The 18,842-nt window shown below is 36.4% G+C and overlaps 2 protein-coding genes and 1 long non-coding RNA gene across 4 annotated transcripts; all 3 read right to left on the reverse strand.

The window, feature by feature from the left end:
* Positions 1-665: 665 nt before the first annotated feature.
* On the reverse strand, positions 666-1,535 carry LOC110768239 (uncharacterized). Its single transcript, XM_021971941.2, has one exon. The coding sequence runs from the start codon at positions 1,533-1,535 to the stop codon at positions 666-668; it is 870 nt and encodes a 289-aa protein (XP_021827633.1).
* Positions 1,536-3,886: 2,351 nt separating this feature from the next.
* On the reverse strand, positions 3,887-6,105 carry LOC110768249 (putative polygalacturonase At3g15720). The gene is made up of 8 exons (XM_088249473.1): positions 5,971-6,105; positions 5,687-5,833; positions 5,381-5,554; positions 4,920-5,127; positions 4,742-4,823; positions 4,547-4,655; positions 4,357-4,473; positions 3,887-4,185 (listed from the first exon to the last, which is right to left on the reverse strand). The coding sequence occupies exons 1-8, from the start codon at positions 6,103-6,105 to the stop codon at positions 3,937-3,939; spliced, it is 1,221 nt and encodes a 406-aa protein (XP_088105599.1). The 3' UTR covers positions 3,887-3,936.
* An 895-nt stretch (positions 6,106-7,000) lies between these two features.
* On the reverse strand, positions 7,001-11,759 carry LOC110766547 (uncharacterized). Of its 2 annotated transcripts, none has more exons than XR_015832765.1 (4): positions 11,511-11,759; positions 8,128-8,209; positions 7,763-7,856; positions 7,001-7,679 (listed from the first exon to the last, which is right to left on the reverse strand). It is a non-coding gene; the product is annotated as an uncharacterized LOC110766547 (long non-coding RNA). The 2 variants fall into 2 exon arrangements; XR_015832780.1 differs by lacking the exon at positions 11,511-11,759 and adding an exon at positions 8,665-9,134.
* Positions 11,760-18,842: the final 7,083 nt, after the last annotated feature.

Below are 18,842 nucleotides of genomic sequence, written 5' to 3' on the forward strand. Positions count from 1 at the left end.
GTTTTTGGGTCCAACTACTCATCAAAACAAGTGCCAAGTAATTTTTGCGACTGTATTCACATATATAGGATATGCACACCAGAATCCATAATATTAAATGAGAAACTCTAAATATAGTATGTTTCGTCAGAAATGTAATGGATAGTTTTAAATAGAAAAAACATAATGAGTAAAATTTGGCACAGCGAAGACTCAATCTGTAAAACTAATCCATAAACAAATAAACAAATTCCAAATCGCTAAATGAGAGATTATAAATGTTGAAGTTAGAAACTTAAGGTTTTACTTTTCTAATTTTTTTTCTTGACGCCGTTAGTGTCCAAGTTAGAGTTTCTTACTTGCTGTTATGTTTAGTTAAACGTTCACGAGGGTTTGAAATGTTCGCGCCAAAGTGCACAACAATAAATGAGAAATTCTAAATATCGTATGTCTTCGTTAGCATCCTAATCTGTAATTTTGAATAGAATAGAACATACCAAGTAAAATCATCAGGTATTGCAAAGAATTAATCTGTAAACTTAACTCATAAAAGCAAAGGAAATTAATTTCGTCCATATAGTTTCTGGGTACAATGTAGCAGCTCTAAAGACAACCAAGATTACAACAACAAAAACAACAAGAAGAAGACCCAAACATCAGAAACTGTGGCTCTTGGAGGTGACCATCTACTCCCTGCGCTCATACTTCCGAGCCCAAATGTGCTTGCCGTTGATTCGAAACTTTGAAACCCGGTTCCCTTTCAGAATTTTGTCAACAAAAATGACAGAAATTAACACCATTTTAGCATACAAAGGTTGCTCATTTGGACCAACATGCTCCATCTGCACACTCTCAACACAGTTATAGAACCCAAGTAAATCTATGAAGAGCTCCTTAACCTCTTCTTCTGACACAGGAAAGCCCCTAGAAAATGTTAGAAACATAGTCCTGTCATCAACAGATAGCTCAATATATGGATGCCAGCCCCATAAGCCTCCTGTGGGAATTCCATGGTCACTTGAGAACATGGGGTTAATTATTGTTACACTGCCAAACACTGGATGAGGAAATCCAGGAACTGCGAGAGGCTGGTTAGGATCAAGAAACCCTTGGGGATTTGGGTGCAAAACCCTCTGCAAAATATCAGTAAAAATTCTAGCACAAATATTGGTAAGAAAATTTTTTACCCCACTGATTATGGTGTATCTGCTTTGGCTGAACATGTCCAGTGGGATTTCCCTTTCCATGAGCCTTGAGGTAAAAAGAAGGCCGTTTGGAGCAAGCCTTGACATGGTATTGAGACTTGTCTTAGCGTCTAGGCACTTCAAGCATATCACAGCTTCATCAGCTAAACCATTGACTATGGTGTCAGGAAGCGTCAACATGTTGGCCATGAGGTTAAAGCCCTTGTCTTGAAGCCATAGCCATAAGGCCATAACCAGCAAGGACTCAGCCGGATCTCTCATGAAATTGATGACCAATCGAGAAAAAATTTCTCGATCAGTTTTGTGGAACCTATGTATCTGATCTTGGGTTACAAGTGATGAGGTGCTCATTCCGAGATAAATGACTAGCTAGTAGAGACAAAAATGTTTAGGGAGGTAAAATAACTGGTATGAACCTACATTTATACAGATGAAAACTTTTTCTGGTCTTTCATGTCACGTGACAAAACCTAGTCATGTGACAACTACTGTTTAGTTAAAAGATGATATGTTTTTAAAGTTAATGACCACATTAGGTAAGTTTATAGCATTGAGAAGCACGTTAGGAAACTTCGCAAAGTCAAGTTTTGAGAAAGTGGTATATATAGCAGGTTGTTCATAAGCACAAGTAGATGTATGCCATTTGTTATTCAAGTGCACAAGTTTTTATAATTTCCCATATATGAAAGTTTTCATGGCAAACGTTCTTAAATTCACAACAACTCCTTCACTTCGATTGGATTTCGTAGATAACATCCATATCCTGTATCATTTATGACTCTAAACACCTTTCACAGATGACAGCCCATGCATGCGTTTCTCTTTTTTTTTAAAATGACATAGAACATAGACTTATGTAAAACCTCTGGTGGCTTTGTTTAATTTCATGAACTAGTTACACCGACTCACTCAACAGAGGCTCTAGAAGTACTTGGTTCATGTTCAAACTACTGGCCTGCAACTTCAGAAGATAATTAATGTTCTTAAAAATGGGGTATTTAGATTTTCATTAGTGGAGAAAGTTGTATTTTCATAAGAAAGTGTTAGATTAAAATTTTATTTTAGCCATTGGATTAGAGACATTATTTTGAATATATGTGTAGGTACAAAATTACAAGTACATTTACATTAATAAGTATATCAATGTGCCAACAATTTTGTACCTATACCTAATTAAAATGATTGAAATCAAAATTCATTATAACACCCAACTTTAATGAAAACATCATATTTAAGGATGACAACATAATTTACTATAATAAAAAAATGACAATGTAATTTACTATTAAAAAAGATGACAATAGGAAAGGTCCTGGGTTCCCACTAGTAGTGGTTTGGAGCATTTACTCCCTCAGGCAAGATTCTGGGTTCAAGTCCTAGCATATGTGTAGTGTTTGTGAGTTTAGTAAACTGTCACCCCTCTCAATAAGAAAGGTCCTAAAAAAAAGAATGACAAACCAATTTACTATTTAAAAAAAAAAAGACAATCCAAATTTACTATAAAAACAAGGGTTATTTCAAGAATGTGCATCCAAATGTTCTTAAACAAAACTCAGATTTTTTTTAAAAATTACATATATGCCAATTACCTTGTAGGGGAAATTTATAATTACATTAATGAGGAGAAAAACTTGGATTTTGGAAGTCATCAATTTCAAGTTTGGATTCCATCTAAATAGGTGTAATTTTCTAAAATCACAGGAGTCAGGACAATGAGTCATGAACAAAAAAACTACAAACCATTGTCACCACCTCCAATACCATCACCCCTGCCATGGCAATCACTACCATCCCCACTCTCATATCCACCGCCCTTACCACCAACGCCAACACCACTGCCCTTACCACCAACGCCAGCACCACTGCCATTACCACCATCACCAGCACCACTATTACGTAGAAAAGAGATTTATTTATTCCACCTCAGTTCAACTGTGAACGAAAACTTCAACAAGATGACCTAAGCTTTCTGAAAACTTCATAAGCTTTGCATTCATATGAACTTTTGGGTTAACTTTTCATAACATTACCTTTATGTTCGTCATTTGGTACATTTTTTTTTTCAAAAAATTGATATTAGTTTATTCAAGGTTATTGGCACATCAAGAAAATCCATCACTTGCGTTTGAGATGGATCCATGAGTGACGATGAGGGGTTCAATCCAACCATTCAATCATTAAACAAGTTTTAAGTCTATTATATTCTCTCTCTTGTTGGATAGTGGGATTGAACCCCTCCCACAACCCCCTCACCCACAACCCTCTCATTATAAAATTTCCGATGAATATATACATATTTTTTTTTCTGTTGCATAATTGGGCCGGAATGTCCATTGTGTTGGGCCTCTGACACATGTAACAGAAAAACAGCTAATTTCATACACTTCCGGATTTAATAAAGCAACCAAATTAATCAACAAAAACAATTACGCTTTCTTCAATTGTTTTTTGAGTCCAAAAACAATTAAACTTTCTGGAAAAGGAAAATTAAAAATCTCTCAAATTGTGATTGACAGGAAAGTAGGAGCTTCACATTCCACTCTTGAAAGAAGTAAATTATTTTAAATTATAAAAAAGAGAAGAAGAAGAAGTATATTTTTAATTGAGAAATGGAGAATATAATAAGCTTCTCCTTACAAGGCCATAAACCATGCAATACTTCGGTGTACAATAGTTTATTTTTCTCCTTACAAGGCCTTTATTTTTTGTTTTTTTGTTTTTTTTTTCCCTCAAGGAACTACAAGTCTGAGAGTTAGATGAATGGACGAGTGGGATACTTGAGGCAAGATACAGTGGGCACAGTAGAGCCGGAATTTCCTTTGGCATTGTTGCAACTTGCATAAACCTTCTTACTTGGAACCGTTGAGGTGATATTAATTTTCACCAGTTCAATGTTTTGACAACCCGAGATGCGGTTGCAGTCTAATTTGATGGCCTCCTCATTACCACAAGTTCCTCTAAAACCAGTGAATCTCACATTGCTCACCAGCACAGCTTTGCTCTAATAATCAGTATTTCAAACAAGTTAGCATTGCCAGCATATTTAAAACCACGAGAATTGATTACGTTGCCAAATCGTGAATCAAGACTCATTGATTATGTCGATTCTCATTTCAATGTGTAGTCTAGATTCATAATCTAGCAACATATAAGTATGACAAAAAAACGTTACCTGCTTTGCGCAATCGTGAGCACCGTTGCAGTATTGTTGGTCAATAATGATGGGGTTTTTAGTTGCGGTAAGTGTGATGTTCTCAAAGGTTATATTCCTAGCATATCCGGATCCACCCTAGAAATTTACAAGAACAATACTTTAGATCTTGAAACTAATAGATATAACATAATATAATATATATAATTACCGGCCATGTCTTGATTCTTGCTCCATTTTGAGTTCCATTAAAACTACAATCTCTCACGTATACATTTTCCACTGCAGCATAAGCCCCATCTTCTCCTAAGCTTCCCACACTGTTTGCAAACAGAATTTGACAAATTAAACACTGAATATGTGGTAAATTCAAATAACTTTAGTTATGTGGTTATTTTGGACAAACCTAATTCCATGACCTGGTCCGCACGCAATCTTGGCGATCCTAACATTGGAAGAACCAGTACTGAGTGCAATGCAGTCATCACCTGTAACAAAAATGGAAAGAAAAAAAAAACTATAATTGCCTGCAAAACAAATGTGCATGGTTAATGAATGAAAAATATGATTTAACTTTTAATTACCAGTTCCAATTTTAGAGTCATGAATATAGACATAGGTTGAGTTTGCGACGTTAATTCCATCAGTGTTTGGACTTTCATCAGGTGCAATTATAGTAAGATGGGAGATATCCACGTCATTGCTTGTGCCTATACCAATATGGGATCGTGGGCTGTTTATATGAGTAAGTCCACTCAATCGAAGATGATCACATCGGTGGAATTGAAGAGCCTGCATTAACATTATAAATTTTAATAAAACTTAAAATTTAATATATAAAAACGTGACCATTCATTCAAATCCAAAGAGTAATATTTTCTTGTCAGACGTATTTACATTATGATAATATAAGCAACTAACCTTTGGCCTTTCGCACTTCTGCCTGTTCCCCTGTATAAATTGAGTGATTATGTGGTATTAGATAGTTGAATATATATAAAATATATATATAGTAGAATTTCGACAGATGTGAACAGAGTTTTACATTTATAAAAAAGCTATTTTCGCTCACTTTGCTCCACCAAGCTGAACCCTGGCCGTCAATTTTTCCTGAACCATCGAGTATGAGATTGTCCACATTTCTAAATGAAAGCCAACTATATGGTGGACACACTTTCCATGCATCGGGCGTTTTGGGTGCCATCAAATTCCCCGAGACCTGCCCTCCACCCCCAATAGGAATAGGAAAGGAAAAATAAAAAATAAAAATCTAATCACAATTGAAATAGTTGAGTTTATTTGTTAAGATTGATTGTCACTGCTAATTATATATATTTTAGTGTTGTCTTACCTGAACATGAACACTCTTTGATTTGCAGGGACCTTCAAATTCCGAGGGCTGCAATAAGAATGTTTTTCTCCCTGGTATAGTAAGTGTTGGTACGTCATCACCAGCTGCAGCTGCTCCACATAAGGCTTTCCATGCTTTTACAAAAGCCTATATCATGCAAAGTCAAGAATATAAGACAATGGAAAATGGAATAAAAGAAAAACAAAATGTACATTAATATGTCGGGCTATCTAACAAAAGAATATTAAATGCCTATAGACACAATTGAAAGAAAGAGAAGTTACTTCGGAATCATCAGTTTGTCCATCTCCAACAGCACCAAATTTGACAACATCAAATGTTGTTTTGCTGTACACAATACCAAGTAACTGAGATGAAGCAATGCAAAATATGAAAAAGCTAATAAGTATGTCCTGCATTTTTTCACAAAACTAAACCAAAGTTGAAGCGGCAGAAGAAAATGAATACTGGATTCCACCAGTTGAAAGAAAAGTATCAAATATGTTTTTATGACAATATGATTAGTTTGAGAAATCCACTAGGCTATGTAGCATTATATATAGTACGTACCTGATGAGAGAAAAAATAATGCTTATCCAACAAATTCATCAAAATAGATAATTTAGATCTTGGTGATTGAGAATTATTTTTTTCCATGTTAATTACAAATACGAATCCAAATATATTACTCAGAAAGTGGCATTTTCTTAAAAATGATGACCTTAGATATCACAGGAAACCAAGCAGGCCACATATATAAGAATTTTTGTAAATTTTCCATTTCAATAAGTTACGAATCATCTTATAAGCTTAACTGGATTGGATTTTATGGTTGAACGATGAATCAAGCAAGAGAACGTTATGCCAAAAGATTTACACTTATTTTGGCATATGAATGATGGTCAGATGGTACAAACCAAAATGATGGTCAGATGTTCATTTCTGTAAGCGTTGCACACATTAATAGCTACCTTGTTGGCATTCATCTTGAATTCAAATACGAAAAATTAGAAACATCACATGAACTTATATATTTTAATTTCAATTTTTTACCTTAAAAGAAAAAATTTAGAGGGATATCATCTCGAATTTTTAAAATCTTCACATGGTGCTAATTTTTTTGAATGATAAAATATCTGTTAATTTTAAAATAATTTTCTGATAAAAAGAAAAAGAAAAAAAATAAATGTTGATGTGTCATTTCATAAGCGTTTAGATCATAAGAATGGTCCAGATATTGTGAAATATGGGTAAATGCACGAAGACTAAATGCAGAGACTCGGGATCCTCTGATACATTGCATACATCAATCACTTGATTTACTAATTTTCTTTGAAGATAACATACATCCACTATTTTCCCAATTCACAAAATTATTACATGATGAGCTCAAAAGGCAATTTAAACAAATAATCTTATTATAGAAGAAATTATTCCAGAAAGAAACACATCTCCTTTGGATAGGCAATCAACATGAGGGGATGTAGAGATTGATGTTCCATTGACATTCTTGCATAAAGATCTGAGTGGCTTTCCAGGCACCATGGCAATGTTGGTGCAGCCCAAGCTACAACAATTCACTGTTATTGCTTGCTGGCTAGTCGAAGTTCCTTCAAAGCCACTAAATGTTATACCGCTCACTTTTTTTTTTTGGGGTCTAAACCATGAGGTGGTCCTGGATGGGCCCCAACTATGGGTGGCACCTTTAAGCCTTAACCACAACCCAGACTAATCCCCACTCACACCGGGTCGGCCCGTAAGGGGTAAAGTGTTGGCCAAAGTGGTGACTCCGTACGAGAGCAGGGATCGAACCCCTGACTTCTCTTAAAGAATGAGAGTGCCGAACCACTCACACCAACCACCTTGGTTTATACCGCTCACTTTCACTCCTCTGTTATCGTCTACATAGTTTTGGTCAATGATGATCGGATGTTTGGTCTCTGTGACTGTGATTTGCTCAAAAGTGATTGCCCTAGCAAACCCCCGATCCGCCCTTGAGAATAAACGAAGAGAACGATTGAGAATTTATTTATTTTTTTCAAATTTAAAAAATATATATTTCAAAATTTTAGTTACCTGCCGTGTTTTGATTCTTGCACCATTCTGAGCTTTGTTAAAGTTGCAATTCTGAACGTGGACGTTTTCAACTTATCCTCAGCTCCTTGTTGTCCTAAACTTCCCACAATTTGGGCAGACACACATGTACACAGAGTTAAGTACTCAAATAATTAAGATATATATATATTTTTTTTTGTATTTACATTATAATTGAACATGATTTGTTATATTAATAATAATAGTAGATTATAGGTTGCCATTTTAAAAAATATATATATATGTTTAACAATGATTTGACATGTTATTATATATATATTTTTTTTGGACCAAGGTAATGGAAACTATGATTCTTGTTGTGATCACAAAAACAGGCTTTGACATACCTAATACCATGACCTGGTCCACATGCCATAGAGGTTATGTTTATAAAGGAGGAGCCACCCTTAATTGAAATGCAATCATCACCTGTAGATAGTGATTAATTATAGTAATTAAGCAATTAACAACTAAAATAGCAAAGATATATTTTTTTTTTTGTTTTGAGAAATTCTAGAATTGCATTCATAATTCAGCCAAAAAAGTCACTAGTCACAAAGGGCCAATACAAACTAGCCACAAAAGGTCAATACAAACTAACCATAAATGGCCATTATAATAACGGTGCAATCTATCTTCAAAATTAAGACAATCTAGTGTGTCTCCATTAACAATCACGCATGATCGAAGAAACTCTGACATATGCATCCCAACTAAGATTGCAAACTCAGAATTAAAAAAAAAAGATAAAGCTTGAAAAAACAAAATCATAACAATACAAATAAAACTCTCATAAAGAAGAGATGAAAAACTCTCATGTAACAATACATATATGTTCTTAATATATTTAATTTAATAACAAGGGAGGGGAGAAATTAAATTACCCGTTTCAATTACTGAGTCAAGTATTTTCACATGACTTTTTGCAGAGATCCCGATGCCATCAGTGTTAACCTAATGCTCTGATACCAATTGACAGGACCCGCCCCGAATTCCTCGAAACTCGAGACGAATCCTGTGGAAATTTAGACATCACACCGATGCCGGGCCCACTAACTAAAAATTTAGTCTCTTTTCCAAATTAAGGGAAAAGAGCACGAGACTTTCTACCGAAATTTCGGCAGAATCTCCCCTATAAATTGGACATTTCCCAAAAATTCCAACCTGCATAAAACACATTTAACAATACCAACCGGCAGCATGCACAAGTTAACAACATGCAATCACAAAATAGGCCCCCGGCCTTCAGGTAATTCAAAACAGAACCAACAATGTTCTTAGGTCAATTAATACATTAAACACAATAATATTTCGCGGCTGCACCTGGTGAGACCGCAGGCTGCCTACGTACCCTTGAACAAGGGATCAAGCCACACGTAGTTCTCATATCAATGGTCACAACTCCGATTCCGATAAAACAAAAATGAACCCCTTCCCAATCTCTTTCTTTATATCAGTTCAAACCCCACAACCATACCCTATCCAAGGCGTATGTACAATGAACACATCGTCAAATTATTCCCTTTATAACAGTTCAATCCCGCAACCATACCCTATCCAAGGCGTATGGTGCCAAACAACACTGCCCAAATCCAGGGCTTATACTTTCGTGCATGTACATGCTCACAAATCTCAAACAATAATCGATACCACATATACGTATATGTAATTTAATAATACCCACCTCTCACCATCATCATGTACCAGGGGAGAACAATCCAACAGGGGATTGTTGACTAGCTCACAATTATCAGCCCTCAAACGGACTATGTGGCTAGGGACGAGCCGTCCAACTGGGGGACTAACTCTCAGCCAGCACGTACGAACGAAGAATCAAGACCCGTACGCCTGAAAACAGCCCTACGCGCGCAGACTACCCAATTAAGGGTTCCATCATATCCAGACCACATTCACAATTTCCATGTATCAGTATCCAAAGGGAGGTACATGTGATGTTGCACATCATGTACTGGGGAGAACAATCCAACAGGGGATTGTTGACTAGCTCACAATTATCAGCCCTCAAACGGACTATGTGGCTAGGGACGAGCCGTCCAACTGGGGGACTAACTCTCAGCCAGCACGTACGGACGAAGAATCAAGACCCGTACGCCTGAAAACAACCCTACGCGCGCAGACTACCCAATTAAGGGTTCCATCATATCCATACCATATCCACAATTTTTCCGGCATCCCAAAATTCCAGGATCCATGACCAATAAAGCCCACACGCCCGAAACCCGGCACGTGTGAATAGTATATCCAAAACATATCCATTTCCATGTATCCCAGTGTCCATATCCACTGTTTCCAAATATCATCATCCAAGGGGGGGGAGGTACGTATGATGGTGGAGTTTATAATCCTTATATAAATATTATAAAGTAATATCCCCTTCCTTAATTCAATTTTCTCACAATACTTATTCATAGTATAGCTAATAAATTCTCAAACATATTCTATATCCATGGGGTATCTAGGGTAGTGCCAATAGCACTCTAACTAACATTCCAATCTCACATCTCTCCTCATCTCACAACCACAACCCAAGTACCCCACACATATTCAACAAACATAGCACTTTCTCGAGTATTGTATATATATATATATATAACTCCAGATACTAGGATAATGTCAAAACTCACATATATCACAAATACTTACAAAGATAATAAATTCAACCAATAAATATAAAATGAATTTCAATAAACCATTACATTCTTATGTAATACTTCCATTCACAAAATCACACCATTTATTTCCAATAATCATAACCGAGTCCCAAGACTCACTTTCACAACCCAACAAATCGAGTATCCCATACTCATCCATTTCATAATTTCCATTATCAAGTAATATCCAAGAATTTCATAAAGAAAAACTAAACACTCTTGAAGACAAACGTCCACTTAAATACTAATATTCCAAACCGAGACCCTAGACTCTCTCACAAGGTTATCCTAATACTTTTCGAAGGGTGAAACAACCTCGGAAGACTCATGGTCAACCGAGATTCAAATTGTCCAAACTTGGTCAACCGGGCCCCCGGGGCCCATGACCTCCATTTTATGATCCGAAAGTTCTTATAGGTTCCACAAGGTCTAGAATACACGTCCTGCAAGTTTGGTCCGAATTGGACGGTTAGATCACTCGCGATCGCACGACCGGACGGTTAACGTAAAACACAAACTTTAACTATTTAAATCGGAACATCCGGGGCTCCGATTCCCGATCCGCGAATTCCTACACGATCCTAGGAATACCTAAATCAACATATATTAAATGGGAAGCGATCCAACGGTTCTAACATATCGAACCCGGAAATCACACAATATGTAAAATCCGTTCGGGGTTCAAACGTTATCCGAATTGAGATTCGTACAATTCTACGCGCTCGTAACAACCCGGGGATCATTTTAGGATAAAAATGTCTCCCTGCTACAGTGCCCACGCACCGCCACACGCGCCGGCAGCGCGTGGGTGTCCAAAGCGATAACCACTCGCCGGAAAAACTTAACATCTTGACTCCAAACTCCTACCTTAGCTAATACACCTAATTTGGAGTCACTTTTGTTCTTGAGTTATGGCCAAAAAGTGGCCGGAAGTGGCTGATTCCGGCATCCTAAGCTCGGCAGAAACTTAACTCGAAATTTAACCTCTCAAACCTCAAAATTCCTTAAAACCTACCCAACCAACAGCTAGAGCATGAAAATCAGTCGAAAAACCATACCTAATTCATTCGATTTGGTGGCCGGATGACAACGAACGGAGCCGACGAAATTCTGCCAAAACTGACGAGATTTTCTGGTTTTTCTGGCAGACTCGTGGCGGCAGGCGGCGGGGGAGGAGTCGGGCTGAGCTGCTGAGATGTCGCCGGTCCTTTCTGGGCTGGTCCGGCGTCCTACGGCGGTCGGATGGTGGTGAGTTATGGTGGAGTGAGGTGTGGCTGGAGGAAGAAGAAAACAGGGGAGGGGGAAGTCACGCGGGAGAGAGAGAGAAAAGAGAGAAAGAAAAATCTGATTTTATTAAAATTCGTTTTCCACTTAATTACAATTTTGCCACTATGGGTTTTTACCTCGTAATTTCTTCGTTACAAGTCCGAATCGAGCTTACCGCGTGTCTACGGACTCGGCTCGGTACAACCTTCCTAAAAATACCACCCGTTGTTCCAAACTCTCTCTGGATAAAAATTTACCTTTTTGCCCCCACTTCAAGGGCAAAATTGGAAATTTCATTTTCAAATTAAATTAATTAGTGAATAGTCTTAAATTTTGGGTCGGGCTGTTACACATTCTGATATAGTTTCTTGGGCTATCAACAGCCTCGAATGCATAGATAATTACTCTTAATCACTTGAGCTATAAGCCCCTTATAACTCAAAACTTAATTACTCTTAAAAGTGTTAAATTTTAAATTGTAATTTTCCAACATATATACCCTTCAATGATGATTTTTCATAGAAAATCAGCCAAGTCGAAAATTGTTTGGTCATTTAAATTGTATAAACAAAACACAGTCTATCCAGTGGAAATGTATATTGAGGGATCATCAGATAAAATTACCGTAGGTGCGCTGCAATTCATGCCAAGAGTCACTTGAACATACAAACAAAACATTTAGAAATTTCGGGCGTTATTATCGTGCGGACACCATATTGTAAATAGGAAGGAAAGCATGGAGGTATAGTAGAAAATACATGATGTCCACACAGTACTACTAACATCCGGATGTCCGCATAGGAGAAAATCTATATATATATGCACTAAGATTATATATATTTATAATGAAAAAGGAAATATGACCTCTGTGTTGTGAATTGGTTGAGCTGCTTTATGCCTCCTTCACCGAAGATAACCATGGGCATTGAACTGTCCTGTTCCCACAACCGCGAGATTCCTCACATTTGAGAAGCATAGCCAGCATCCGTATTTGCACCATTCCATTCACTAAGATTAGAGGGTGCCACAATATCCCCTAAAACCTAAACCCCACGAAATTAATTAAACATCAAGGGCAATCATTTTGGTGAACCCTTAATTAGCTAGAGAGACCACGATTAAATATTTAATTACCTCAATTTTAACCCTTCCTGCCCTGCAAGGACCCTTAAATTTCAGAGGTTTCAGGTTGTATGTCCTCCCATGTGGGATTTTTAGGACTTGTTTGGCACCCTCAGTTCCACAAACTCTTTGCCATGCCTTCAAGAAAGCCTAATTTATAAACATAATGGTAGTCAGGTTTGATACAAGTGATATTAGGGGATGAAGTTTTCTCACACACACTATCAAGGTGCCATGAGAGTTCGAACCAAAGACTAGTGGTATGCAAGTCAAAGCCCTTTTTACATGGATTTTGAATCTTGTCATAATCCAGTTTTATAAATTCGCTGTTGGATTCTTACATCCATCAATTACTGTAAGCATGGCTAATTACAGAATTAACCCATAGAAATCGAAAGGGTCGGCCTTGACTTTTGAGTGGTATGTGGCCAGAAATTAAAATGAGACTCGTGTATTTTTGTTCAAGAAAAACTTATAATATGGGCCTGAAAAAACTACAATCGAGATATATTCAAAATTACACAAAAATATCCATGGATGAATCACTTTGAAGGCAAGGAACATCAGGTGCGGTAAAGGTTGATTTTCCATTGGCATTGTTGCATAAAGCTCGGAGTGGCTTGTGCAAACCAGAGGTTAACTCCACATGGTCCATTACGATATTGGTGCAACCCAAGCTATTAGAGCAATCCAATTTTATCGCTGCTTCTGTTGCTGAAGTTCCTTCAAATCCACTATATGTTACATATCACTCACCTCCACTCCTACTGGCTGCAATATTATGAGTTTCCCAATTAATTAAAGAAATTAAATATATAAATTTTGATTAATTAGCTGCTACTCAGTTGCTTAATTACCAAAGATTGGCATTGAACTGCACCGCCACAGTAATGTTGGTCGATAATGATGGGATTTTTGGTCCCAACAAGTGTGATTTTGTGCTCCCTTGATAACAGTATAAAGAAAAAGTTATTTATTTATTTATTTGATCAAACACAGAAAAAACTTAAGCAATACATCAAAGACGTGTGTAATACACGAAACACAACTGCAAAAGAGGGTTTACCTGCCACGTCTTGATTCTTGCACCATTTTGAGTATTCTTGCACCATAATAATGTAAATATTTAATAAGAAATAACAGTTTATGTAAATGTAAATGGGTGAGTTATTATTTTAGGTACTTGGTTCCACCAAATTGCACCATTGCCATCTATTTTTCCAGTTCCTTGGATGATGAGACCCTCCACGTTTGAGAAGCATAACCAGCATCCAGATATGCACCCTGACCCTATCCATTCATCAACACTGGAAGGGGCCACAATACTCCCATCGATCTGATAAATTACAAGGCTAATTACTAATTAAATTAATTAAGTTAGGCATTCAATTTTTAAGTAACAGAGAAAATGTGCCTTCATATAATAAATATTGACAATTAAATTAAAAGCATATATGCAATGATAAAACCTGAATCTGAACATGGCTGGACTGGCAAGGACCCTCGAATTTGAGAGGTTTAAGTAAGTAGGTTTTCTCCGGTGGGATGCTTAGGGTTTGTGTGTCCCCGGGAGTTCCACATGTTGTTTGCCATGCCTTCAAGAAAGCCTAATTTTGTATGCACCATATCAATGAACACATCATAAATAATCAGTTCAATATGACGCTTTGTTGAAACAAGTACATATAATTTAACAAGAGTTCAATCAGAATTATTTACTTGGGAATCATCCTCAACGCCATCTCCTAAAGCACCAAAATCAAGTACATTGAAAGTGCCATTTTGGCCATATCCAATGCCAAAACTAGATGAAGCAACAATAACTAAAAAGAGGAAGCTAATTAGTGAAGGAAGGTCCTGCACAAAATTAATAAAAAGATAAACTGATTTTAATTAGTACTATAAAATATGGTAGGTAGGACTGTACTGGATTGTTTCAATTAAATTGGACAAGTGTCTTGACCGTTGTTTGGTATGTTGAAGCTAACTTTATGAAATTGCCCAATAGTCCAACATATTTTGTCTTACAAGTCCCATCTAGAGGGTTGGAACTCATAATAATTATTTTTTACTCAACTCCAATCCAGTCCAATTCGAGCTACCAAATAAGAAAGAAGTAATGCAAGCTAGTACAAAACGCACATGAAAACAAGAATTGAGTCTAGAAGTTTCCATGTTCCTCACCATATATATGCACTCAAGGGATCAACTGAAACTCAATTTCTAAACTTAAGTGAGAGATGATTATCCGACTGTCATCGCCCTCTTCTTATACAGGAGTTGGCCATGCATGCGTGAATCATTTTTACTGGAATTAAAAATTAATGACAATTAGTATGCAATCTATGTATGATAATTGGTCTATATAATAATCCTTAGTACACTTTTTTTTTCTTTTGGATAGATCATATCTTGCCTAATTTATATTTTGTGTACTTTTGATTAAGGGAGGATTCATTAAACAAATCCACAACTGGGAGCCAAATCACAACAGAATAAATACAAACCAGAGCACCAAGACCTGAATTTAATAGGATATGATTCATGAATTTACTTAATTAATTCTATATGTAGATAAGTAAATAATTGTGTATCTTAACCATTTGCGCCTCAGTTCTATCCCGCAGTGTGTTTAATTATCTTCAGTGATCATTTAAATGAAGCTGGATTTGGCTAATTAAAGTACATCAAAATTAGAAGTAATCAATTCAAAGGTATAGGAAAAAGTTAGGCATCAGAAATCATTCTTTCAAGATAACATATCACTAATTTTTCAAAATTATTTGGCACTATGAATTGGTTGTCCTACATCCACAGCTAGATCGATACATCCCTCAAAATGAACTCAAAAAAGAAAAAAAAAATGAAATTCAAAATGGAACAGCGGTATGCATCGATCGATCGAGCGATCACTTTGATAGGCAAGGGACGGTAGGTGTAGTAAAGCTTGATTTTCCATTGGCATTTTTGCATAAAGCTTGCAGTACTGGATTTCCAGGCACAGCCGAGGTTATGTTGACATGGTCCATTACAATGTTGGTGCAACCCAAGTGAGAAATCTAGGGTTATAGCTTGTTCTGTAGCTGAAGTTCCTTGAAACCCAGTATATGTTACATCACTAACCTTCACTGCTCCTGGCTGTAAAAGAAGATTACAAAGAAAAGAAAAAGAGTTAGATTAATTAGCTATAACTAACTAACGTACTTGATTATGAATGTGATTAAGAAACAAATGAAATGATCATTAAAAATAATGTAACTCAATTACCAAAGGTGGGCAATTAGCTGCACCATCACAGTAATGTTGGTCAATAATGATAGGATTTCGGCTTGTCCCTGGCCACAAAGTGCTTCCAACGGGTTTTGAACCTCTACTATTGAGGCACTAAGTAGATCGCCAACTGGAGGTGGCAGTTTGCCAACCGCACCACACCTTGTGGTTATCATTACACCATTTTGAGTATTGGTAAACCTACAATGTTGGACGTGCACTTGTTCAACTCTATCATCAGCCTTATTGGCATTTTGATTAAAAGACAAAATCTTCATCTTCTCCACAGTGGCCTTCCCCCAGGCAATCATGGTGCAGCTAGGCAAGGCACAGCAGGTGTGGTGCAGCTAGCTTGAGGTTCCATTAGCATTCATACAAGAGGCAGAAACTTGATGAGTTCCAGAGGCCCATGATGTTATGTTGACGTGGCTCATTCTGATGTTTGTGCAATTTGTGCTTGCTGCACAGTTCAACGTGATTGCATTCTGCACAGCCTCAACTGAAGTTCTATAGATCTAATCTAAGGGTGATTGACCACAGTTTTCTTGGACCACAGGTCCAGGAGAACGGGACTATATATATATATATATATATATAAATATAATATTTATGCATTGAATATAGAAGACGCGTACTTACTTTATGGTATTTATTCGGTTTATTCCACCAGTTTTCAACCTGGCCATCTATCATTCCTGATCCCTTGATGATGAGATTGCCCTCATTAGAAATCCGTAGCCAGCTATTTTCAACACAACCTCTCCATCCACCTCTATAGACAGGAGCAATGATAGTTCCCAAAACCTGCCTCCAGCAAAAATCAAATTTTCAATTGATTAATTTGGAAAATGATTCATCTAAATAATCAACCCAAAAACCAATCTGCTTATTATCCTCTTTTTTTTCTTTTGATAGAGCCCAAAAAAAGACAAAAGTTTGCTGAATCAATGCTTAGTTCTTAAATTCATTTATAAGCACTTTATGAAGAAGCTACTATCTACTGCTCTCCGCAAAAGCTTTGTTATTCATTTCAGCCATATATAACTAACTACCAACAATGTTTTGTGTTATCTAAAAACACTTTTGGAATTGTGAAAATCACTCCAAACACATTAAGCAGATTAAGTACCTGAATTTGAACTGATTTAGAGTTGCAGGGACCTTGAAAATGCACAGGTTTCAATTTAAATGTCTTTCCGGCAGGTATTTCCATCGTTGGCCGACCAAAATAACTTCCTTCAGCCTCACACACATCCTTCCATGCTTTTAAAAACGCCTTTCAATTGCACATCATAGATACAATATTAGAAAGCAAACAACAAAGCTGAAGAAATGAACATATATTTACTTCTGAATCATCATTTTCGCCATTTGCAAAGGCCGCCATAGTCAAACACATTATAAATAATTAGGTTTTCTTCATCCACAGCACCAATGGAATTTTTTTTTAATAAATAGTATAGCCACAGGGGTTATACTCCGTGCTGCTATACTCTTAAAATTTTTTTTTAAAAAAAAAAGAAAAGAAAATCGGACCCCTAGGCGCTATTAGGCGCGTCCTTTTTTTATTTTATTTTAAAAAATAAATTGTACCGCCGTGCGGCTATACTGGGGTCTTTTTTCTTTTTTTTTTAAAAAAAATAAATAGTATGACCGCGCGGCTATACTTCGGTTTTTTTTTTTTTTTTTTAAATTAATAGTATAGCCGCGCAGCGATACGCGGAAAAAACAAAATAGGCCGCCTAGACGCTAGGTAGGTCCTTTTTTGTAATAAATCGTATAGCCGCGCGGCTATACTTTGTAAATATAATATATTTAAATATTATAGACTAGCGGCTATACTGGGGTTTTTAAAAATGTTTTTTTAATAAATAGTATTGCCTCGCGGCTATACCTAGGTCCTTTTTTAATAAATAGTATAGCCGAGCGGCTATACTAGTAAAAAAATTTAAACCACCTAGCATTGGGTTTTTTCGTAATAATTGTATAGCCGCTCGGCTATACTGAGTAAATATATTATGTTTAAAGAGTTTAGCCAGGCGGCTATACTGGGGTCCTTTTTATAAAAGAAAAAATTAAATAAATAGTAAAAACAAAGTGAAAAAGGAGGTAGCAATTTCATGAAAAAGTAGTAAATGTTTTATCTTGGTACCATTTTGTATACAATAATATCCACTGAACGAATGGCTTTGACCCCCAAAAAAAAAATTGCTATTTACTCTATATATAGAAAGTGGAGTGAGTGTTCCATCCTATTTACTATCTTCTATTCCATAACAATATATCTAATTTGTTCATATTTTTAATTTAAGTACAAATATAGAGAGCGATTTTCAAATTTCGTAAATGGAGGTATATATGTGCACATGAGAAACAAATTTATTGCCTTAGGGTTTGCATGGAAAGGTATCTGGGGAGCTAGTCCATGTTTGACTCGGTTTGAGAGGGTTTATAATTTTTAAAACCAAATTCTATGAGTAGAGCTCAAAAGCCTTTTTTATATATTTTTTTTGTTAGCCCTCCAAATCAAGCGGATTTTCAATGAGCCCCGTTTTCTTTTTTTTTTTTCTTTTTCCCATTGGCGAGATCAAGTGAGGAACCAAAAAAGATGTTTGTTATTCGTCTCTTTAATTTAAACACACAACTCTCTTGTATAAAATGGGTCATACATAGGTCTCCAAATCTCGTGGATCCCACGAGAAAAGAGAGCATCAAAATAGTTCAAATCTAAA

The sequence above is a fragment of the Prunus avium genome, chromosome 1, assembly GCF_965620075.1.
Source record: "Prunus avium chromosome 1, drPruAviu1.hap1.1, whole genome shotgun sequence".
Classification (NCBI taxonomy): Eukaryota; Viridiplantae; Streptophyta; class Magnoliopsida; order Rosales; family Rosaceae; genus Prunus; species Prunus avium.

Bases quoted from the DNA above. Each gene is read 5' to 3' on its own strand.
- LOC110768239 (XM_021971941.2), bottom strand. From the start codon at position 1,535: ATGAGCACCTCATCACTTGTAACCCAAGATCAGATACATAGGTTCCAC.
- LOC110768249 (XM_088249473.1), bottom strand. From the start codon at position 6,105: ATGCAGGACATACTTATTAGCTTTTTCATATTTTGCATTGCTTCATCT. The intron at 5,555-5,686 runs GTAAGACAACAC...GGTGGAGGGCAG, and splicing joins CAAAGAGTGTTCATGTTCAG to GTCTCGGGGAATTTGATGGC. The intron at 4,656-4,741 runs GTTTGTCCAAAA...GTTTGCAAACAG, and splicing joins GGACCAGGTCATGGAATTAG to TGTGGGAAGCTTAGGAGAAG.